Source organism: Ailuropoda melanoleuca, chromosome 11 (genome assembly GCF_002007445.2).
Source record: "Ailuropoda melanoleuca isolate Jingjing chromosome 11, ASM200744v2, whole genome shotgun sequence".
NCBI classification, from domain to species: Eukaryota; Metazoa; Chordata; class Mammalia; order Carnivora; family Ursidae; genus Ailuropoda; species Ailuropoda melanoleuca.
In genome coordinates this window covers 356,048-375,488 of record NC_048228.1, presented here as the reverse complement: position 1 = coordinate 375,488, position 19,441 = coordinate 356,048, and the positions used below count along the sequence as shown (strand labels likewise).

At 64.8% G+C, this 19,441-nt stretch overlaps 3 protein-coding genes across 9 annotated transcripts in view; 2 read left to right on the top strand and 1 right to left on the bottom strand.

Annotated features, from left to right (window-relative positions):
• Positions 1-7,111, top strand: part of ACAP3 (ArfGAP with coiled-coil, ankyrin repeat and PH domains 3) — a 15,287-nt gene extending 8,176 nt beyond the window's left edge. Inside the window, exons 5-20 of the mRNA XM_034672024.1 lie at positions 15-144; positions 630-641; positions 1,317-1,429; positions 1,517-1,568; positions 1,815-1,915; positions 1,991-2,102; positions 2,375-2,583; positions 2,668-2,737; positions 2,873-2,967; positions 3,048-3,250; positions 3,450-3,554; positions 4,616-4,714; positions 4,816-5,039; positions 5,198-5,307; positions 5,425-5,535; positions 5,624-7,111. Coding sequence (XP_034527915.1) covers positions 15-144; positions 630-641; positions 1,317-1,429; positions 1,517-1,568; positions 1,815-1,915; positions 1,991-2,102; positions 2,375-2,583; positions 2,668-2,737; positions 2,873-2,967; positions 3,048-3,250; positions 3,450-3,554; positions 4,616-4,714; positions 4,816-5,039; positions 5,198-5,307; positions 5,425-5,535; positions 5,624-5,771 — 1,894 coding nt within the window. The 3' untranslated portion in view covers positions 5,772-7,111. The remainder of the gene's footprint in view (positions 1-14; positions 145-629; positions 642-1,316; positions 1,430-1,516; positions 1,569-1,814; positions 1,916-1,990; positions 2,103-2,374; positions 2,584-2,667; positions 2,738-2,872; positions 2,968-3,047; positions 3,251-3,449; positions 3,555-4,615; positions 4,715-4,815; positions 5,040-5,197; positions 5,308-5,424; positions 5,536-5,623) is intronic.
• An 883-nt stretch (positions 7,112-7,994) lies between these two features.
• SCNN1D (sodium channel epithelial 1 subunit delta) lies at positions 7,995-18,599 on the bottom strand. Of its 6 annotated transcripts, none has more exons than XM_034671012.1 (14): positions 18,005-18,497; positions 17,492-17,602; positions 11,535-11,905; positions 10,785-10,992; positions 10,485-10,675; positions 10,209-10,297; positions 9,970-10,133; positions 9,780-9,878; positions 9,346-9,463; positions 9,146-9,224; positions 9,003-9,060; positions 8,766-8,908; positions 8,583-8,658; positions 7,995-8,469 (listed from the first exon to the last, which is right to left on the bottom strand). In XM_034671012.1, the coding sequence occupies exons 2-14, from the start codon at positions 17,531-17,533 to the stop codon at positions 8,167-8,169; spliced, it is 1,941 nt and encodes a 646-aa protein (XP_034526903.1). In that variant the 5' UTR covers positions 17,534-17,602; positions 18,005-18,497; the 3' UTR covers positions 7,995-8,166. The 6 variants fall into 6 exon arrangements, with proteins under 6 accessions (XP_034526903.1, XP_034526902.1, XP_034526901.1 ...); XM_034671011.1 differs by adding an exon at positions 11,979-14,475 and having other exon boundaries at positions 7,997-8,469; positions 11,535-11,928; positions 16,425-18,599; XM_034671010.1 differs by having other exon boundaries at positions 7,997-8,469; positions 11,535-11,928; positions 11,979-18,599.
• Positions 18,600-19,161: 562 nt separating this feature from the next.
• Positions 19,162-19,441, top strand: part of UBE2J2 (ubiquitin conjugating enzyme E2 J2) — a 14,991-nt gene continuing 14,711 nt past the window's right edge. Inside the window, exon 1 of one of the 2 annotated variants that reach the window (XM_034671077.1) lies at positions 19,162-19,288. The gene's annotated coding sequence lies outside the window, so the exon portion shown is untranslated. The remainder of the gene's footprint in view (positions 19,289-19,441) is intronic. The other variant, XM_034671076.1, reaches the window with a different exon arrangement.

Here is a 19,441-nt window from a genome sequence, read left to right as displayed (position 1 = left end):
GGGGGGGGGCCCAGACTGGTCTCGCTGGGGAAGTGCGTTCACCTCCCGCCCGGTGCCCCTCCCCCACAGCTAGACCAGCTGGTGATCGACTCCGCGGTGGAGAAGCGGGACATGGAGCGAAAGCACGCGGCCATCCAGCAGCGGGTGAGGCCCTGCAGCCCCTGACCTCCCTGCATGGACGGGGGACCCCAAGAGACCACAGTCCGCCTATTCCCTCTCTAGACCTGTCCACTCTGCGGGGGCTGACCCTGCCTCTCTTTGAAATGTGCACTCAGAGGGAGAGGTCTCCATCTTTAAGAGCCTCAGCATGCCAGAGAGGGAGGGACAGCCCTGTGACGGTCACTTAGAGGTCCGCCCTGGCTGGGCAGAGGGCCCAGCCTCCTCAGCTCACAGATGCTGGGGCTGGGGCTAGATCTGGGACCTGGGATTTCCTTCCTTCGAGACTGGTAGTGGTCTCTGAGGGCTCCATTGCTGGCTCCTACTCAGACAGCCCCCTGGGTAGAGGTGGGCTGCAGGTGGGAGTGGCTCCATCCAGAGCACTGGGAGCCTGGTGGCGAGGTGGGGGGTGGGCAGTCACTCACTGGCTCTCTCTCCCTCCTCACACCCCCTCCTGCTCCTGGCCCTCCCAGACGCTGCTGCAGGTGAGGGGGCGTGTACCCTGGGGGAGGAAGGGAGGGAGGGAGGGAGGGAGGATGTTGACTAGGCAGGGTGGGGCCTCTGCCTTCCCCCACCCTGCAGAGCTTCAGCACCAAGGACACTTCCCAGCCTCAGCGTCCCCGGCACCTGTGAGCTCTTTGCTGTAAGCCGTGGCTGGCACCAGCAGGCCTTGGGCTGAGCTGGACCGAATCCCCCGCGGGAAGGGGAACGGCAGCAGCTGTCCCTTTCTGCCCCCGCTCAGCCAGGGGAGCAGGTGGCTGGGCCTCCTCTCCTACCGCTGGACACACAGGACAACACTCAGTGTCTCCTCAGTCCCTGTGAATGGAGCTCTGTCAGGCTGGCTGGAGCAGGCCCAGCTGGCAACGTGAATGGGGGACTAAGGACGGGGGGAGGCAGCTTCCTTCCTGATCCCAGAGCCTGCTGTCCCTACAAGGCTGGGGGTGTGGGGTGGGGGTTGGAGCTCTTGGGGCCCTCAGCTGTAATGTGAGGTGTCTGCCCCCAGTGGGGTTTCAGGGCAATGGTGTCTGCTGGGGTCAGGAAGAGGCTGTGGAGAGCAGTGCCCCACCCCAGCGTTGGCTCTGGGGGAGCCTGGCAGGGCCGCAGTGCCCTCACAACCAGGGGTGGACACTCACCGGAGACTGGGCTCCAACCACCCCCAGGACTTCTCCTATGATGAGCCCAAAGTGGAGTTTGATGTGGACGCGCCCAGCGGTGTGGTGATGGAGGGCTACCTCTTCAAGAGGGCCAGTAATGCCTTCAAGACATGGAACCGGTGAGGGAGGGGCTTTCTCAGGGGGTCTGTGGGGCAGACATGGGGTTGGCCCCACCTGACCCCCTCCTGGCCCATCCACCTGCCCAGGCGCTGGTTCTCCATCCAGAACAGCCAACTGGTCTACCAGAAGAAGCTCAAGGTGCGCTTCAGGGCTGCTGGGGCTGGGTCAGTAACGGCAAGGCCCGTTCCTGCCTGGACCCTGGGGTGGGCTGGTCAGCAGGGCGGGGGGGGGCAGACAGGGCTGAGGACACTGCGCCTCGATGGTCAGGGGACAGAGACCACCTGGGTCTCAGTCTGTGTCTGTAAAGTGGAGCGGTAAATGGGTGGTCAGTGCAGGGCCAGGGTTAGGTGCTGGGCACCAGGGCCACGGCGGTGCCCCCTGCAGGATGTGCTGACTGTGGTGGTGGAGGACCTCCGTCTGTGCTCTGTGAAGCCATGTGAGGACATCGAACGGCGGTTCTGCTTTGAGGTGGTGTCGCCCACCAAGTGAGGAGGCCTACCCCGGGGCAGGGTGGGGGAGGGAGCCCCCGCCAACCTGGCCTGAGGGTCCCCTCCCTCCAGGAGCTGCATGCTGCAGGCCGACTCAGAGAAGCTGCGGCAGGCCTGGGTTCAAGCTGTGCAAGCCAGCATCGCCTCCGCCTACCGGGAGAGCCCGGACAGCTGCTACAGTGAGGTGTGGCCCTCTTTGGCACCCCCACGGGCGTGAGCGCATGGCTGTGTACGGCAGGGAGGCAGCCCCTGCAGGCTGCTCGCATACAAGCTTACCTGTGCAATGTGAGCGTGTGTTTGTGTCCCACGGGCGTAGGCATGCACACTCGGGCACACAAGCAATGCTCCAGCTGTCCCCCCCTGTGCCGGCACCTTGGGCCAGGGAGGGGGAGGGGCCCACGGGACAATGGAGGCTGGGGCTCCTGAGGGCTGAGCAGCCCCTCACACCATCCCCAGAGGCTGGACCGCACGGCATCTCCATCCACGAGCAGCATCGACTCTGCTACGGACTCTCGGGAGCGCAGCGTCAAGGGCGAGAGCGTGCTGCAGCGTGTGCAGAACGTGGCCGGCAACAGCCAGTGTGGCGACTGTGGCCAGCCAGACCCCCGCTGGGCCAGCATCAACCTGGGTGTGCTGCTCTGCATTGAGTGCTCAGGAATCCACAGGTGGGCCCACTGGGGTGGGGTGGGGCGGTGGAGGTGCTGGGGCAGAGCCACGCCCTGACTCACCCCTGTCTCCTCACCGTCCAGGAGCCTGGGTGTCCACTGCTCCAAGGTGCGGTCCCTGACTCTGGACTCCTGGGAGCCGGAGCTGCTGAAGGTGTGTATGAGGCCGTCACAGGCCGCCAGCCACCAGCAGGGGGTGGTGGCCGTGGCAGGAGCCAGGTCTGCAAGCTTGTTGGAGGGGGTGCTGGCCTGTGAGCTGGGGCTGATGCCTGCACATGCTGTCTCCTAGCTGATGTGTGAGCTCGGAAACAGCACCGTGAACCAGATCTACGAGGCTCAGTGCGAGGGGCAGGGTAGCAGGAAGCCCACAGCCAGCAGCCCCAGGTGAGGCTGGAGGGGCAGTCTAGACGGGGCCAGCTGAGCCCCCGTGCATGAGTGCGGCCTCATGTCCACCCCTGGTCCAGGCAGGACAAGGAGGCCTGGATCAAGGACAAGTACGTGGAAAAAAAGTTCCTGCGGAAGCCGCCCTCAGCACCAGCCCGAGAGGCCCCTCGGCACTGGCAGGCGCAGAAGTGCCAGCACCACCACAGCTCCCCCCGAGCCCCCGCTGCCCGCCGCAAAGTCCGGCTGGAGCCTGTCCTGCCCTCTGTGGCCGCTCTGTCCTCAGGTACCAGCAGGCTGTACCTTCGGCTCGCGTACGTGCGCAGGGGTGGGAAGCAGGCCCCGGAGGGGGGGCGCTGAGCCACCAGACCTCAGGTCCCAGGAAGATCAGGGTGGGGGCAGGGCAGGCGGGAGGCAGGGACTCCCTGCAGGAATCGGGCCCCTGCTTTGCCTTGGGCTTTAGTTTCCCCATCTCCCTGCAACAGGTGCTGTGGAGCGCAAGTTCCGGAGGGACTCTCTCTTCTGCCCGGACGAGCTGGACTCCCTCTTCTCTTACTTCGATGCAGGGGCTGCTGCAGCCGGTCCGCGTAGTAAGTGCTCGGAGGGCCCTAGTCCCCTGCTGCCCACTCCCCTTGGCTCAGTCAGGACAGCAGAGCAGGGGCCAGGCATGGCAAGGTGTTCCTTGTAGGAAGGAGTGGGGTGGGGGCTGGGGAGAATTTGGGGGTCAAACAGGGCTAAGGCTGGGATAGCACCTGGAGGGTCTGGGGTTACTTGGCCACTGAGCTGGAGGCTGAGACCATGACCCTCAGAACGGTGTGTGCGAATTGCGCGTGTGGTGTGCACACTGGGGGAAGTATGTGTATGTGAGTGCACGTGGGTGTGTGTGGGTATGTGGCTGAATGTGCGTACAGGCGTACATGTAGATGTGTGTGCATGTGCTCGTGCGCGCTGAGGGCTGTGTGCCTGCCGGGGGCCTGGACAGCCGTGTGCCAAAGCCAGCCTGCAAGAGACAATTGTGCATCTCTCCCAGATCCTCTTGGAGTTAGGGGCCAAATGCTCCAAGCAGGGTTTCCCACCAGGGGCTTCCTGTTAATGATGTATGGGCACCACAGAGAGCACCTGTAGAGAGCCTTTCTGGGCAGTGTAGGCAGAAGGCATGGCCCCGGGGCCAAGAACCGACGGGGCTGGGGGCGGTGACCAGGGGGGCCTCCGGCAGCAGAGGGCGCTGCCTCACCATGCTAAGTCTGGGGCTGCCCTTGGGTAAGCCATACGACATTTCACTCAGTGTTGTGGGGGAGGGGTGGGGTTGTCCCCAGCCCTTGGCCACCACCTCGCCGCAGCGTGCACTGGCCACAAACCCACTGACTGCACGTGGGTTGTTTCGGCCCACCCATCCTGCTAGGGCCGACCTGCCACAGGGTGGGCTTCCCCGGGGCTGTGCCCTTGCCAGTGCTGCTGTGGTTCCTCTGAGCTGTTTTCTCCCCTTTCCCCCCATCCTAAGCAGGCTCCCCTCCCCTAGTGGGGGCTGATCCTGTCCCTGGGCATTCCCTGGAGGATGGATGGGAGTTCTAGCCTTCCCGCAGGGCTCTGGCAGGAGTCAGGGACTCTAAGGCCCCCGCCCCCCCCCCCGGTCTGTCCCTGGACCCCGCAGGTCTGAGCAGCGACAGTGGCTTAGGGGGCAGCTCTGACGGCAGCTCGGACGTTCTGGCCTTCGGCGCAGGCTCCGTGGTGGACAGCGTCACCGAGGAGGGTGGGTGCGCGCCTCCCTGCCTCTGCTGCAGCCCAGCCCCCGCCCTCCCCTGACCCCACTCCAGGCCCGGTCATGGCCCCTGACCATACCCCTCCCCGTAGAGGGTGCGGAGTCTGAGGAGTCCAGCGGCGAGGCCGACGACGGAGAGGCTGAGGCCTGGGGTCTGGCAGACGTGCGTGAGCTGCACCCCGGGCTCCTGGCGCACCGGGCGGCGCGCACCCGAGACCTCCCTGCGCTGGCCACGGCGCTGGCGCACGGGGCGGAGGTCAACTGGGCCGACGCAGAGGACGAGGGCAAGACACCGTTGGTGCAGGCCGTGCTAGGGGTGAGCAGGCGCAGGGGTGGCGGGGGGAGCTGCGCGGGACACGGGTGCCTCTTCAGAGCTCCTTTTCTTATGGCACGAACGCAAGCACCTCTTGGACCCTCCTGGAGACCCAGGAGGGGCCATTTCCAGGTGAGTCTGAACTGTCCTTGGCTCCCCAGGGCTCCTTGATTGTCTGTGAATTCCTTCTGCAAAACGGAGCGGACGTGAACCAAAGAGACAGCCGGGGCCGGGCACCCCTGCATCACGCCACACTCCTGGGACGCACGGGGTGAGTCTCTGGCCCCTCCTGCCCGTGGTGGTGCGGGGGGGGGGGGGGGGGGGGGGGGCTGGGGGTCGCCTCGGCCCGCCCCGGGGCCAGCCCCGACTTGTCCCCTCCACCCTTCAGTCAGGTCTGCCTGTTCTTGAAGCGGGGAGCTGACCAGCATGCCTTGGACCACGAGCAGCAGGACCCGCTGAGCATCGCGATCCAGGAGGCGAACGCAGACATCGTCACGCTGTGAGCGCGGGCGGGGGCCCTGGGGGTGGCACTCGGGGGGCGGGAGGCGCTGGGGGAAGGGGCGCGTCTCATCGCGCACCTCCCCCAGGCTCCGTCTGGCGCGCATGGCGGAGGAGATGCGAGAGGCGGAGGCGCCCCCGGGCCAGCCTGGCCCCCTGGCGGGCAGCAGCCCCACGGAGCTCCAGTACCGCAGGTGCATGCAGGAGTTCATCAGCCTCCACCTGGAGGAGAGCTAGGGCGGGCAGGCGTCGGGACCGCAGCAGCGGGAGCCGCCCTGTCCCCCCGCCCGGCCTGCCTGTGGTGGCCATGAGAGCCCCAGTGCCTGGGCTGCCCTCCTCGGAGCTGCCCTGGCCCCTTGGGCTGCAGAGACCCCAGCACCGAGTCTTAAGCCCCACATTTCTCCCTGGGAGGTGCTGCGTCATCTGGTGCCCCTCGCCACACCTGGGGACCCTGTGTCTTCAGGCGATCCCTTTCTTGGGGACCTGGGTTGCTCCTGTCACAAACCACTCCGAAGGCCTGGTGTCACCTTGTGCCCCTCAGACGCCCCTCCCCCGGGGCCTGTGTCACTTCGTGCCCCTCCGTCCATCCTGGGACCTGTGTCACTTCATGTCCCTCTCTGCCTTCAGGGCCCGTGCCTCCTCGTGCCCCCACCTTTACTGCCGCAGAACACTGACCTGCTAGTTGGGTCCCTCCTACACGCCCCCAGAGCCCCTCTGCTAGGCCCTGGGGCTGGTGGCTGGCCACCAGCGCCTTTTGAGGGCAGAAGGGGCAGCCCATCCAGGGAATCAACCCGTGTACCTCACTTAGTGACCGGCATCCAGGCTGGGCTTCTCGGGTGCTGGGGGGGTGGGCTGTGGCCTGGGGCCTCAGCCCTGGCTGGACGCCGGCGTCCCAAGGCCATGTGGCTGGCCACACGCAGGCCCCAGGCCTGGGTGGCCAGAGACCTGTCCCCGCCTCCTCCAGAGGCACTTGGCCCCGAGCCAGTGCATAAAGGACTTTGGCACTTTCCACCCCTGCATCTGACGTTCTTTGTCACAGACTGAGCAGAGTTTCTACACGACCTCTTTCTCACTTTGTCTTGCGTCTTTTCTCTGTGGACGCTCGAGGACCAGCTTGACACACCTGGCTCTGCCGGCGGCCGGCCAGGGAGGCTTCTGCAGCTCTGCCCTGCCCCGCACCTGCCTCACCCCTCGAGCTGGGCCCTTGGATGGGTCCAGGGGTCCCTCAGCCTCCTCCCCAGGGCCCACCAAGGCGCTCATTCTGCATTCCCCTTTCCTGGAGCCCCGGGGCAGTGGCTGAGCCTCTCCCCAACTTCCATCCTTGGTCTGGCCAAGGCCAGTTGGCTGGTCACTATGCAAAAGCTGTCCAGTGAGGCTCCATGGGCGGCAAGGTGGGTGCCGACTGAGCCCCCCAACTTCCTTGCCTGTTGGCTGTGACCCCTAAAGAGCAGAATTCACTCCCTCCTTTCTCCTGCTTGAGCTCTGCCCCCACCTCCCACCCCACTGCCTGCATCAGGGCCTCGGGCTGGCAGGACCCGCCCCTGCTCCAGACCACAGTTAATAAACTGCTGCTTGCACTCCGGCCTGTCATTGGCTCACCTGCCGACTCCACTCTCTCAGCTGGGGAGGGGTGTCTCCGGGTCCTTTGCCTTCCCTGAGGGGTGGCCCTGAGTGGGGTAGCACCAGTGCCTCGAAAGAATGCGGTGAGCCAGAACCCAGTCCCTGACTGCGGGGGGCCTGCTGGGGGCCCTGGGGCTTCTTCGATGGAAACTGACTCCCTACACCCCCAGCCCCCATTCCCTGGCCCCTCCGCCTTTCTCGGGCCTGGACCGTGCCCCCCGGAGGGAGCAGTAGGGGTGGATGCTAACCAGGGAGGGTGTTCTGGGGCTGGTCCTGTCTCCCGGGCAAGTCCTGACCCTGCAAGCTGGCCATGGGCACAGTGTCCTGTCCCCCGGCCCCCACAGTGTGTCTGCGGCTCCAAGGAGTGTGGAGTGCAGCCTGGGGTTTTCAGCTTACTCGGGAATGGTAACTGGGGAGGCACACACGCGCTGTAGCCACCAGGTGGAATCGCTGATTTTATTACAGAGCAGCCAAGGTCACCAGGTGCCTTGGCCCGGCCCTACCCTTCTTCCCACCTGCCCTGAGCTGAAGAAGGCTCTGCCTGCATATACCTGCACACAGGTGTAGACAGATATGTTGACACACTTGGAAACGCACATACATTTACACGACACTGACCAAACACGGGCATGCTCCCATGTGGAGGCCCCCTCCCCCCTTGCATGCACACACACAGCTATGCACAGACCAGATGTGGGAATCCGGAGTGGTAGGGACACTCTGCTCCCCCCTGCCCTAGGTGCTGAGTGAGGCCACCACTAGGCAGGGTGCCTGAGCTGATGAGAGCACCCAGTGGACTGGGCACCTTGGTGCCTCCCTTCCTGCCTGCCTGCAGGCCCCAGTGCTGCTTCCTGGGCCCTGGGTTTGGCTTGGCTGTCTGGGGGTGGCTCTGTGGGGCTGGCCTGGCTCACCCCGGGCAGCCAGGTGCCCCCTGCTTCCATATCCCTCGGGATCAGAACACGTTCCGGCGGGTTCAGGTGTGGGGGGCTGGGCCCTCACGTGGCCTGACCCTTCAGCAGAGACTCCCACCAGAGCTCTGGGAAGCGCCGTGGGAGATGAGGCCAGCAGGGCCCCCCAGACGGTTAGTGTCATCCCTGCAGTCAGTGGGCAACTGGTTGGCTTCTGGCTTAGCGTGGGATGCCCCCGTGGCTGCCCCTGGCTGGGACCCCGGAGCTCTGTGGAGCCAGCGGCAGCCCAGGAGCAGCGTGAGGGCGACGGCATCGAGCAGCAGCTCCAGCAGTTCCAGAACAGACAGGACAGAGGAACCAAACCACAGGCTCCAGAGGCTGCCCATGGCTGAAAGCAGCTGGGGCACCTGCAGGCATCAGCAGGCAGTGAGCAGGTGCGCAGGGCTGGGCCCCGGGGGGGGGGGTCTGGCCCGCCGCGGGTCCTGCCCCCACCACAGCTCTTGGCTCCCGGCTGGCTCACCGAGTAAACGGGTGTCTCGTCCACCGTACGGTAGTTGAGCTCCTGGTAGAAGATGTTCACCTTGGCCACGTTGCTCCTGGGGCAAGGCAGAGGTGTGAGGGGCTGGGCCCTCCTTGGGCTACCGAGGACCAGGTTGGCAGAGGGAGGGCCCGGGACGTGCCCTCTGGAGGGGAGCGCACCCACCTGAGGCTTGGGCTCTGGCTTAGGCTCCTGTGGCTTCGCTTGTCCAGCACGGCCAGGATCCAGTCCTGCACACAGAAGGCTCGCTGGGGCTGCTGCTTCTCCCAGCCCTCAGGGCGCCGTGGGGCAGGTGTTAAGAGCGGGGACTGCAGGAGCACAGGCTGGTCTAGGGTGAGCCCTTTGGGTCCTGTGAGACCCACCTGCTTGTCCGCCCCTTACCCACCCCTTCAGGGCACTCACAGCTGACTTGGAGGAAGGCCACCTGGAGGTCCCGGCAGAGAGCTTGTAGGAAGACTCTCTAGGAAAGACAGACCCCCATTACGCTCCTGCTGGGGTACTCTGGCCGTAACCCTCGACCCTGAACCCCCACACTTGCCACTCACCTGCAGGGCCTGGGGCAGCGGGAGGAACAAGGAAGCCGGTGAGTCCCCAGGTCCCTGTGGAGCCGGTAGAAGCAGTGACCTGTGGGAGGGGCGGTTCACAGATGAACCCACTAGGGTCGACCCGGGGTGCTGGAGAGCTTTGCAGGCTGACAGGGCCGGACCACGCTCCACCCGCAGGGGCAGGGGGTGGGGGGTCTCACCCCAGGCCGGGTGCCTGGCGTAGCTGCAGTACTCGGCCCCTGACGGCAGCGGGTGGAGGTAATAGCCGCAGGAGCAAGTCTCCACCATCAGCTGCTGAAAGCAGGACACCAGGCAGGCCTGGGGGGACAGCAGGGGACGTGAGCCGAGGGTCCTGGAGGCGGTCATCCCTCCCCCAGGGCCTGCAACAGGGCCTGGTTCACCTCCCTCTCAGCAGCGCATCTGCCCTCCCTGTACCCTCTCCCACTCCCCTCCGCCTTGGCCACCAGCTACCCCTGGGCCCCTCCTCTGAAACCACTCCCCTGGGCCCTCCCCCAAACCTACCCTGGTTTCCTCTCCCAGACTCCAGACCTCCCTCCCCTGACCACCCTCTCCCCTGGCTTCCCCGGTCCCTCCCGAGATGCTCCCTTCCTCCCGGCCATGGCCTCGGACTCACCTGCAGGGTGTAGGAGGCATTGTACAGCAGCTGCACGTCCACACCCTCCACACCCTTGGTGCAGTGACCATAGGGGCTCCCGAGCCGGTGCACCTCGTCCTGACGGGAGGGCCATGCTTCAGTTCCACTGTCCCTGAGGCCCCAGGGTTGGGTAGGAAAGGGGGGAGTGGGAGGGTTGGGGCCTACCCACCTCTCGGATGCCGATGGTGGTCTCAGTCCCTGGCCGGATGCTGAACCCCTGGTGCTCCAGGAAGGGCGTGTGGTCATGCCCATGAATCATGACCTTGATGCCAGCCTCCATGGACAGCAGAGGGAGGTGGTCCTGCTGCTCAGCCTTGAGGACCAGGCTGATCCCTGGGACAGGAAGGGGGGTGAGGCCAGGCTAGCCTGGACGCCCCCTGCCCCACTCAGCCTGGGGCTGGCACTCACCATGGGAGATGCCCGGGTGCTGTGCTGCCGAGACGCCATTGAAGGTGTAGCAGCTGCCATAGGTGGGGTGGTGGAATGTCTGGAAGTGCCTGGAACCAGGAGCCACACTCACACCCGCATACGCCCGTGGCCCAGGACCCCACTGCGTGTGGCCTGAGGGACTACGGCCTGCCTTATCTCTGGGGGAAGCAGTTCGAAGCCAGCCGGACCCCAGGGATGGCACCCATGTCCGCAGGGGGGGGGAGGGGAGCAGCCAGCTGCCCTACCCCCACTCACCGGGCCTGGCAGTCCTGGCCTTCGAATCGGCAGGAGAAGACAAAGTGGCCTCCGTGGCTTTGGTGGCTGTCCTCGCGGGTGCTGGGCATCAGGGCCAGGATGTTCACGTAGTGGAAGCGGTACCATTCTCGGGCGGCTGTCACAGCAGACGAGTAGGCCCGGTAGAAACAGTCGCCACCTGTGCTGTTACACTGTGGGGTGTGGGCTCGGTTCAGCTCAGCCTCCTCGTCTGCCCACGCCCCGCTCAGAGTCCTGCAGGGTGACCGCATGCCAGGACCTTTCAGGGCGAGGGACACTCACCAGTCTGAAACCCACTCTGTTCTGGCCACCTGGTTGGCCCAGCCTCTGGAGGCGGATCCCACGGTCCAGGTAGAAGGCAGGCTGGGGGGCCCTGTCGTCGGCAAAGAGGACATCCCTGTTCTCGCTGAAGTTGAATGTGTAGAGAGAGCGGATGTTCTCCTGGGCAAACTCATCGAGTACTTGCAGATGGTGCCGGGCTGAGCGTGGCCTGGGGGGTGGCAGGGCGAGGGGAAGGGCGAGGTGAGTCCCGAGGTATTGCTGGGGAGAGCAGTGCCTGCCCCCCGGTGCCGACCCCACAGTCAGCCTGGGAAGCCTAGAAGCACCCCCGTCCCCACCCCGTGGGCTCCGCCAGTCTCCTGGCTCGGGCCACAGCTCCTCTTGTCTTTGCTCCTGCTGCCTCCCCACCCGGAATGTTGCCCGGCTCCTGCCCCCCCCCCCAAGCCTAGCTCCAGGCTGCCCTTCTGGAAAGCTCCCTCTCACCTCCCCTCACCCTTCCCAGGCTTTCCAGCGCCTGGTGTCTGGGTGGCACTGGTCACTCCAAGCTCCAACTGGCTCTTCCTTGTTCCTGAACACCTCCCCCGCCCAGTGCCGGGGCCCAGAGCAGAGGTCTCAGAGTTCCTCACTGGGCACAGAGGTGGAGTGAGGTGGGGTCATCAATGACCCGGGCTGTGTGAGCCAGTGGGCCTTCCACGGTGACCACACGCGAGGCGATGCCCCAGGCTGCGGAGCTGGGGAGTCAGGACCCCTCACCTGTGTGGGTTCATGTCGCACAGAGTGACAGCTGGGAAAAGCTTCTGCTCTGAGTGCACGGACACTGTCATGATGACGGGGTAGCGCCAGTACTGCTCGAGGAGGAGCCCAAACTGCCAGTAGAGGGCCCCCAGGGCCCCCACAAACAGCAGCCCCCAGGACGCCGTCTTGAGGCGGTTCTGGCTGGAGCAGACCAGCCGGATGGCTCCGTGGATGGTGGCGTGGGTGCAGAAGAAGGTGAACAGCTCCCTGAAGGAGGTGTGCAGCTCCACCAGCCTCTCCCTCCGCCTGTCCTCGCGCACCCGTGGCAGTGGCTGCTGGGCCTCGTGGAACGTCGGGGAACCACTGGTGGTGTGGGCCATGGCTCCTACCTGCGTCCAAGAAGCAAGCCGTACTGTGGCCCCAGCCTGTTGCCAGGCCCGACTCCCACTCAGGCCTCCTCACCTGGGGCTGCTAGGACGTCCATTCTCTGTCCCTGGGAACTTCAGGGACAGCCGTGACCTCGGCCACCGGGGCCACTGCCCAGCCTGCTGATGCTCAAAAGAGGCCCTGTCAGAGGCTTGGGACCAGCCCCGCAGCCACCCCCACCAAACCGGGCCCCAGGCAGCCTCTGTAGGGTATGTCTTACTGCAGCCAGAGCTGGGTCTGCCGGTGGGGACAGGGACAGCAGAGAATATGGTGTCCAAGCCCTGCCTGGTACTGTTTGTACTCAGGCTTGAGGCTGGGTGGGTCCCTGCCACCGTCCACCCAAGTGGGGCAGGGGCCTCTAGGGAGGGGTAGGCCAGGTGACCTTCTTGGGGTGGGGACTGTATTGTGCCCTGGGGCTCTACAAAGACTAGACGCTGGGCTTCAATGGTCTCTACCAACCCCTAGTGGCCAGCATGGCCACGTTTGGTTGGGACTGATGGAACCAGACTGCTCCGGCCACGTCTGCGCCAAGGGTCAGGCCTGAGGACTGCTCAGTGCTATGGGCCCCTGAGTATCATCTGCTGAGCTTGTCCCCGGGGAAGCCCGGTTTGTGGACTTTGGGCTTCAGGAAAAGTGGGCAGGGGGCCAGTGGGCTAGCCAGTGGTGGGGACCTGAAGGCCCTAGAGAAGCAGAGCCACAGACGCAGGGCCCCCGGACTCCCAGTTCCGCCAGCACACAGGGACATGCGGCCCAGACTAGGCCAGGCCTGCTCGCCCCGAACACATGTGGAGTCACCAGTGGCACAGGCTTCCTGGGGACTTTCCACACTGCCCGCCTCTTGGTCTGAATCACTAGGCCCTCCTGCACCCAGGGCGACCCTCCTGAGCTCTGGCCCCTCCTGAGGAGCCTGGGGCGGGGGCTGAGCGAGGGGCGCATCTAAGCACGTGCCGCGTCTCAGCCAGCACGTGCCCGGCCCGGCGCGCCCCAGCAGGCTGCTCCGGGGTGCTCTGGGGAACCGTGTGTGGGAGCAGGCCGGCCGGCGGTGCGGGGCCGTGGGCACAAGGTGGAGGCGGCTTGGCCTTCCTTCCCGGCTTCAGTTCCGTGGGCTCCCACACGCCTGGCCAGGAGCACGTGCCCGCACGGGGTGCTCACGCTGGGTCTCACGTTGCACAGAGCTCTGCCCACAGGTGTGTCCCCCCAGGACCACACTGGGCCTTCAAGGTGAGACAGGATCCTCAGCTGTGCGTTCCAGGTTGGGGGAAGGAAGCCCACACCAGGTGCCCCTGGTACCTTGCCGCTGGGGCCTCCTTCTGCAGGGGCCTCCGTTCTCCCGTGCTGGGTGGCCTCAGTGATGGCGGCTCTGGTAGGTGACAAGACAAGGCGGGCTGTGGCCCGACACTGACCAGGCAGCCTCGTATTTATAACAGGCTGGCTGGACGTGGGATGAGGCAGGGAGGGGCCTGGTTGGCAGGGGCAGACACACCCACTCTGGACCGGGAAGGGGAAGCCGGGAGGGCAGGGATGGGGATCCTTCCCCTGGGTGAGCTTTTCCTGTGCAGAGCCCTGGATGCGAGGCCTGGGGATGAGGGGTTCCTGGTTTCTAGAGGGAGAGCAGAGGCCCCTGTTGGCTGAGACCCCCTTGCATGGCTCAGCTGCCTCTCGCTGAGCAGACCCTCCCCTCCCCCAGTTCCCGAAGCTCAGATCTCTCTTGGGTCAGACACCCGCTCTTCCTGCTCCCAGCAGACCCTGGCCGCTCACCTCTCTGCCTGCTCTCCACTGACAGGTCAGGAGGGATGCCTGCCCTCCCTTGTGTGCCCGGCTCATGCTGCCAGCACTGACCACAGGTGTTTGTGACCGAGGGATGCTGGGCAGGGACCTCCACTCCCAGAACCCAGGTGTCTAGGGCCAGCCACTGGGCCTGGCTCGAATTGTGGGCACAACCCAGGGCCTGGGTGTGGAGATGACACCTGGCACCTTGTGGCACACAGTTCACCCTTCCCAGCAGACGTGAAGGCCACCACTGACCCCACCACATACTGAGACGACACACCGCCTACAAAGATGACACACCACATGTCCTGGCCACATACACACTAAGACCACATGTCACACGCTAAGAGCACAGCACACTCAGGGTCCAGATTGCACTGTCAGTGTGGCTGTGTGAGGCTGGATGGTCAGCTGATGGCAGGACACTCAGTACCCCTAGGCCTAGGATGACCCACCACCTCTGGCCCCAGTGGGGATCCAGCATGTCCCCAGCAGGACCCAGAGGTCTCACCATCCCAAATAACCAGACCCTCAGCCTGGTCCCAGGTTTGTTCACCCCCCCACCCCAGGGCAAGCTGTAGGTTTCGGACACCCCACCCCGAATCAGTGCCGAGGATCCAGACTGGGATGAGGGAAGGAGCCTCACTTCCAATAGGCCCTGCCGGTGGGGCCCTTGGCTCTGAGGAGGGGTGAGGTCATCAGCTTTGTGGCTTTGGAAGGAGGCGGATGGCCACTGGTGATGTCTGGGAGAAGGAAGTCCTGCCTGGGGAAGAGCAGGCCCGGGACTCACCTGGGTGTGGATGCGAATCACCGCTCTGTCACTTACCGTATGACCCTGCCCAAATTAATCAAGCTCTCAGAGCCCACTTCCTCAAGCGCACATTGGGCCTTAGTTTCCTCTTCCTGCTCAAGGTTCAGGGATGGGACCAGCTGATATCACTGGTGTGGATACCCCCTCCCCAAGCCCCACATCAGAGCCTCCAGACTCAGCACAGGCCTGGGGTTTCTCAGGCCCTCTGCCCCTGAGCAATTTTCCTTTGTGGGATAGGCTATGTTATCGAGGGAATGGGGGGCACACTGTCCTGGGGGAGGCCTCTTAGCAGCAGAGGAGGGGTCCAGGCGCTCCGGGTAGTTAGAACAGGAGTGACCCGTGGCTCCGAGCTCAGGAGATTGAAGAAGGGAGCTGCCAGGAAGGAGGGGCCTGGGTACCCTGGCCTCGGGGAGCTCGGGTCTGGCCCTTGTCCCCGCCAGCCAACTGCAGTTTATAGGGAACAGGAGCCCTTCCTTCCCGTGGGAGAGGGAGCCCTGGCCAGGGTCAGAGGATGCCTGTGATGATGACTGTGCTTGAGGGGCTCGAGTCAGAGATCATCCAGGCAGAAGGCACAAACCTTCCTTCCCTCCTCCTGGGGAAACAGCTTGAGAACTGCCAAGGGGCCAGCATAAGGTGCCCAGGCCAAGGGTCAGTGACCAGTGGGGAGGGGAGGAGGTCACCCCAGAGCAAACCTCTAGGAGGACAGAGAGGTCAGCCCCTCCTCCCTTCCTGGTGCGTCCCCTCTCCTTCCTCCCCAGGCCTCACCGGCCCTAGAAGGAGCAGGAGTGCAGGCTGGGGCAGGACAGGGTGACCCCAGTTCCTGGCACAGTGTAGGCCCATGTGGTCACTCCTCGGTAGCTGTATTGAGGGAATGTGAGGATGCCTCAGAGAAGGGGCAGGTGGGTGGTCCCACGTCCTCTCCCCTCTCCCCAGAAGGACAGTAGGATGGCTGGCCCCAACCTCCTGAGTACAACCCCCTTCGGGACTTTGAGCGGTAGCCTTCACTGAGGCTGGGCCTAGGGGTTCCAAGGCATCCCCTTCCAGGCTGGGGCCGTCCTGGAGATTGTTGGTGCCTGGTGTTTCATGGGGCCCCCAGGCTCTGCTTACTCACCCATGGGTGTCCCCACCCTCAGGGGCAGATTAGAGTTGGTCCTAGGGGATTCTGGTGTGACAGAAGTAAAGTCTGAGCCCATGGGCTCTGCATATGTTCTGGATTCCTGGTGGATGTGGGCGGGTGGGGGTCATCCTGCCTGGGCCTGGGGGCTGCTACCAGGAGGGTGAGGGGCCTTCTTGGTGTAAATGTGGAACTTCCCCAACCTTCCAAACACTGACCACAGTGTTAAGCAGTGGCTCCAGCGAGCCCAGAGGGGGCTCCCTGAGGTGCCTCCAGCCAGCTGGGGCTGGGTGGGGCTCAGGGTCTGGCCAGGTGTCTCCCGCTGGAAGAAGTGGGGTGTGTGCACGCTTCCTGCCTGGTCACCTCCAGGCTGGCTCTTTGGTTCCCTCTCTCGAGCCCTGGCCATCCTGGTCAGATGTGATCGAAGCCTTCAAGTCCTGCCCTGGGTAGGGGGTAGCAGCAACGGGTATGAGGGTGTTTTTTTTGATTCTAACCCTCTTGGTTTCCTGGCAGCTCCTCTGACACAGACCCGTGCCCCCTCCCCCAAGATGCTCAGGAGTGAATACAGCCATCCTCTTGCTGCAACTTGACCATTGGCAGAAGGGGCAGGGTTGGAAGGAAGTCTGGGAGAAAGGGCCAGCTCCAGCTTCTGCTCCAAAAGGGTGGCTTTGGGGTTTGAGAAGGTCTCAGTTGTCATTTGCGGCCAGCCTTGCTGCCCGCTCCTGTCTCGACTGCTGAGGCCATCAGCTCTATGGCCAGAGGGCTGGGCAGCTTGGGCCTTACTGACCTGGAAGGCAGCATATGCGGGGCTGGTAGGGTGAAGGTCTTGGCAGGACCTGCTGGCCACATCTGTCCTGGGCACCTTCTCCCTTAGGTGTGACTCAGGGGTGCTTGGTGATCAAGAGGTTGGGGGCTGAAGCGGAGCGGTTCTGAGTCTTCCCATCAAGATGCTCCCACCTAAGTCGGCACCCCCATTTTACACAGGGACAAACTGAGGCAGGAGAGGGCCTCTACCTGCCGAGGCCCCAGCCCCACACGGTCACTGCCTGTGCTCTGCAGGTGTGTGTGGGTGTGTGCCAGACACACCTGTGCTTGAACCCCAGGTGCCCTGGAGTGGCCTCCCTTACATAACTTTCCATGTGCTAAAAACAGCTGGGCCCGCCCTGTGTGGGGATGGTGGAGCCCCTGGAGGAGGCGGAGGAGGGAAGGCGCTATGCTGAGTGTGCGAGCAGGAGGCCGAGCTCTGGAAGCTGCCAGCTTCCCCAGAAGGAAGGAAGGCAGGCCGGGGACGGGCGATGTGGTAGGAGGCAGAAGCTGGCCGGATTCCCACGGGTTGACTCGCCTGGCTGCGGACTGAGGGATGGCGAGGACTCCTTCTGGGTTCCGCCCAGGGCCTGGAGCCAGATCTGCAGCCACTGCTCAGGTCCTGCCTGTGATGCCCTGGGTGGGCCAGACTCAAGTGTAAGCATGGTGCCTGTCCTCTGTCAGTGGCCACGGCTGGACCTGTCGGTGCTTGGTGTCCACTGTCAATGGTTGTGTGATCAGTCATCTCACCGACTTGTGGCCCACGCCAAGGGGTAGTCAGGGGCATGGCGAAGGGTTTGGAACCACAGCTCTGTCCCACAGAGCCATACAGTCCAACACGGCAATGGCCTCTCTAGGTCTGTCGGGGCTGATGACCACCACCTGGCTCATAGTTAATATGCAGCGTTTCCCCTGACACAACCCATGAGGGGAAACCCCAGGCCCCCACTTGGCCGTGTCCTGGATTTTCTCTCCAGGGAGGGCAGTGGGCAGTGCGCTGGCTTGCTCAGCCGCCCCACCCACCCCACATTCAGACACCAACTCTCCTACCTCCTGGCTGTCAGCCTCGTGTCCCTCCAAAACTTCCCTCATGGCAGGCTTGAGGAGGAGAGGACCAGCTCCAGGCCTCTGCAATCGGGGTCCTTTCGAGGGACGCTGGCCCTTGGAACAGTATCCCCACCTGCCTGCTTCAGGCACCCTCCCATGCACGGGTGGCCAGCTCTGCTTCCCCCTCCCCCAGGCAGGGAGGGGACCGTGGGAGCAGAAAGCAAGCCTCAGTGCAGTGTCCACTGTTGCATAATGACCCTATTCATGGGCTGGGTGGAAAATTCAGTTGGGGAAACAGTGGAACTGTTTTTATGAGGCTGGCTCTCCCCATGGGCAGGGGCTGGACAGGCTTGCCCATGGCAGACCCCACCTGGCACAGGTTCTGGTAGGGCTCCCCATCCCCGAGCCTCACTGGTAGCCAGACAAGGCCAATCAGGACGTGACCCTCAGGGGCCCAAGCGGGTTCAGTCACTGATGGGGCCGGGGACCCTAGTGACTCTGGCGCTCTCCTGTTACCTGGCACAAGGACTGGCCCCCTAGGCCGGGTTGGCCCCATCCTTTGGAAGGTAGCCGGTGGAAGAGTCGGGGTCCCAGTGAACTCCAAGCGGAGTTCACGCCGGCACCTCGGGGGTTACCCTTTGCCTGGGCTTGTCTGTCTTCCCCAGAATGGCGCGCCCCGCTCTCAGACCGACCCCGTCGGCCGGGGTTCTTGCGGAGGGAAAAACTGTGGAGGGTGAGGGGGTCCGGGATCCCTGCGGCTGCTGACAACCCCTGGGGCCGCCCGCCGGAGAGCGTTAGGGCGGAAGGACGCTTCGCTGTGCCCCGGCGGCCTGACCAGATCTCCTGCGAGACCAGGGGTCCACCCCCGCCCCGCACCCCCCTGCGGAGCTGCCCGCCAGTGCGCACGCGCCGACCGTCCGCCCTCGGGCCCCGCCCCACGAAGCTGCCCTCCAGTGCGCACGCGCGGACGCTCCCGGCCGTGAGGGGCGGGAGGTGGCAGCGAGACGCAGGCGACGTCCGCCCGGCCGGCTAGAGCGGCCGCCCCAGAGCGCGGCGCACCGGAATCGGAAGCGGGGATGAGCCTCCCCCGCCCCGCGAACGGCCATCTTGCAAGCTGGATTCCCACGGGTTGGCTCGCCTGGCTGCGGACTGCGGGATGGCGAGGACTCCTTCTGGGTTCCGCCCAGGGCCTGGAGCCAGATCTGCAGCCACTGCTCAGGTCCTGCCTGTGATGCCCTGGGTGGGCCAGACTCAAGTGTAAGCATGGTGCCTGTCCTCTGTCAGTGGCCACGGCTGGACCTGTCGGTGCTTGGTGTCCACTGTCAATGGTTGTGTGATCAGTCATCTCACCGACTTGTGGCCCACGCCAAGGGGTAGTCAGGGGCATGGTGAAGGGTTTGGAACCCCAGCTCTGTCCCACAGAGCCATACAGTCCAACACGGCAATGGCCTCTCTAGGTCTGTCGGGGCTGATGACCACCACCTGGCTCATAGTTAATATGCAGCGTTTCCCCTGACACAACCCATGAGGGGAAACCCCAGGCCCCCACTTGGCCGTGTCCTGGATTTTCTCTCCAGGGAGGGCAGTGGGCAGTGCGCTGGCTTGCTCAGCCGCCCCACCCACCCCACATTCAGACACCAACTCTCCTACCTCCAGGGTGTCAGCCTCGTATNGGTTCGGTGGCTTCGGTCCCGGCGCGGTGAGGCTGTCCGGAGCGGGCCACGCTCTTCCTTCCCTGCTCCGGCCTCGACCACGGCGAGCCTGAGCGCGGCGGCGGCCCACGCGCGGCGACGGGGAGAGGTGAGAGCGCGGCGCGGGCTTGAGCCGGGGCTTTGGCCGCGCGTCCGCCCCGCCGGAGCCGGCCCGCGCGGAGGGCACGGGGCCGTCGCAAGGCTTGTCCCCGCCCGACCCGCCGCTCGAGGGACCCCGGCCTGGAGCTTCCGTGCGCGGAAC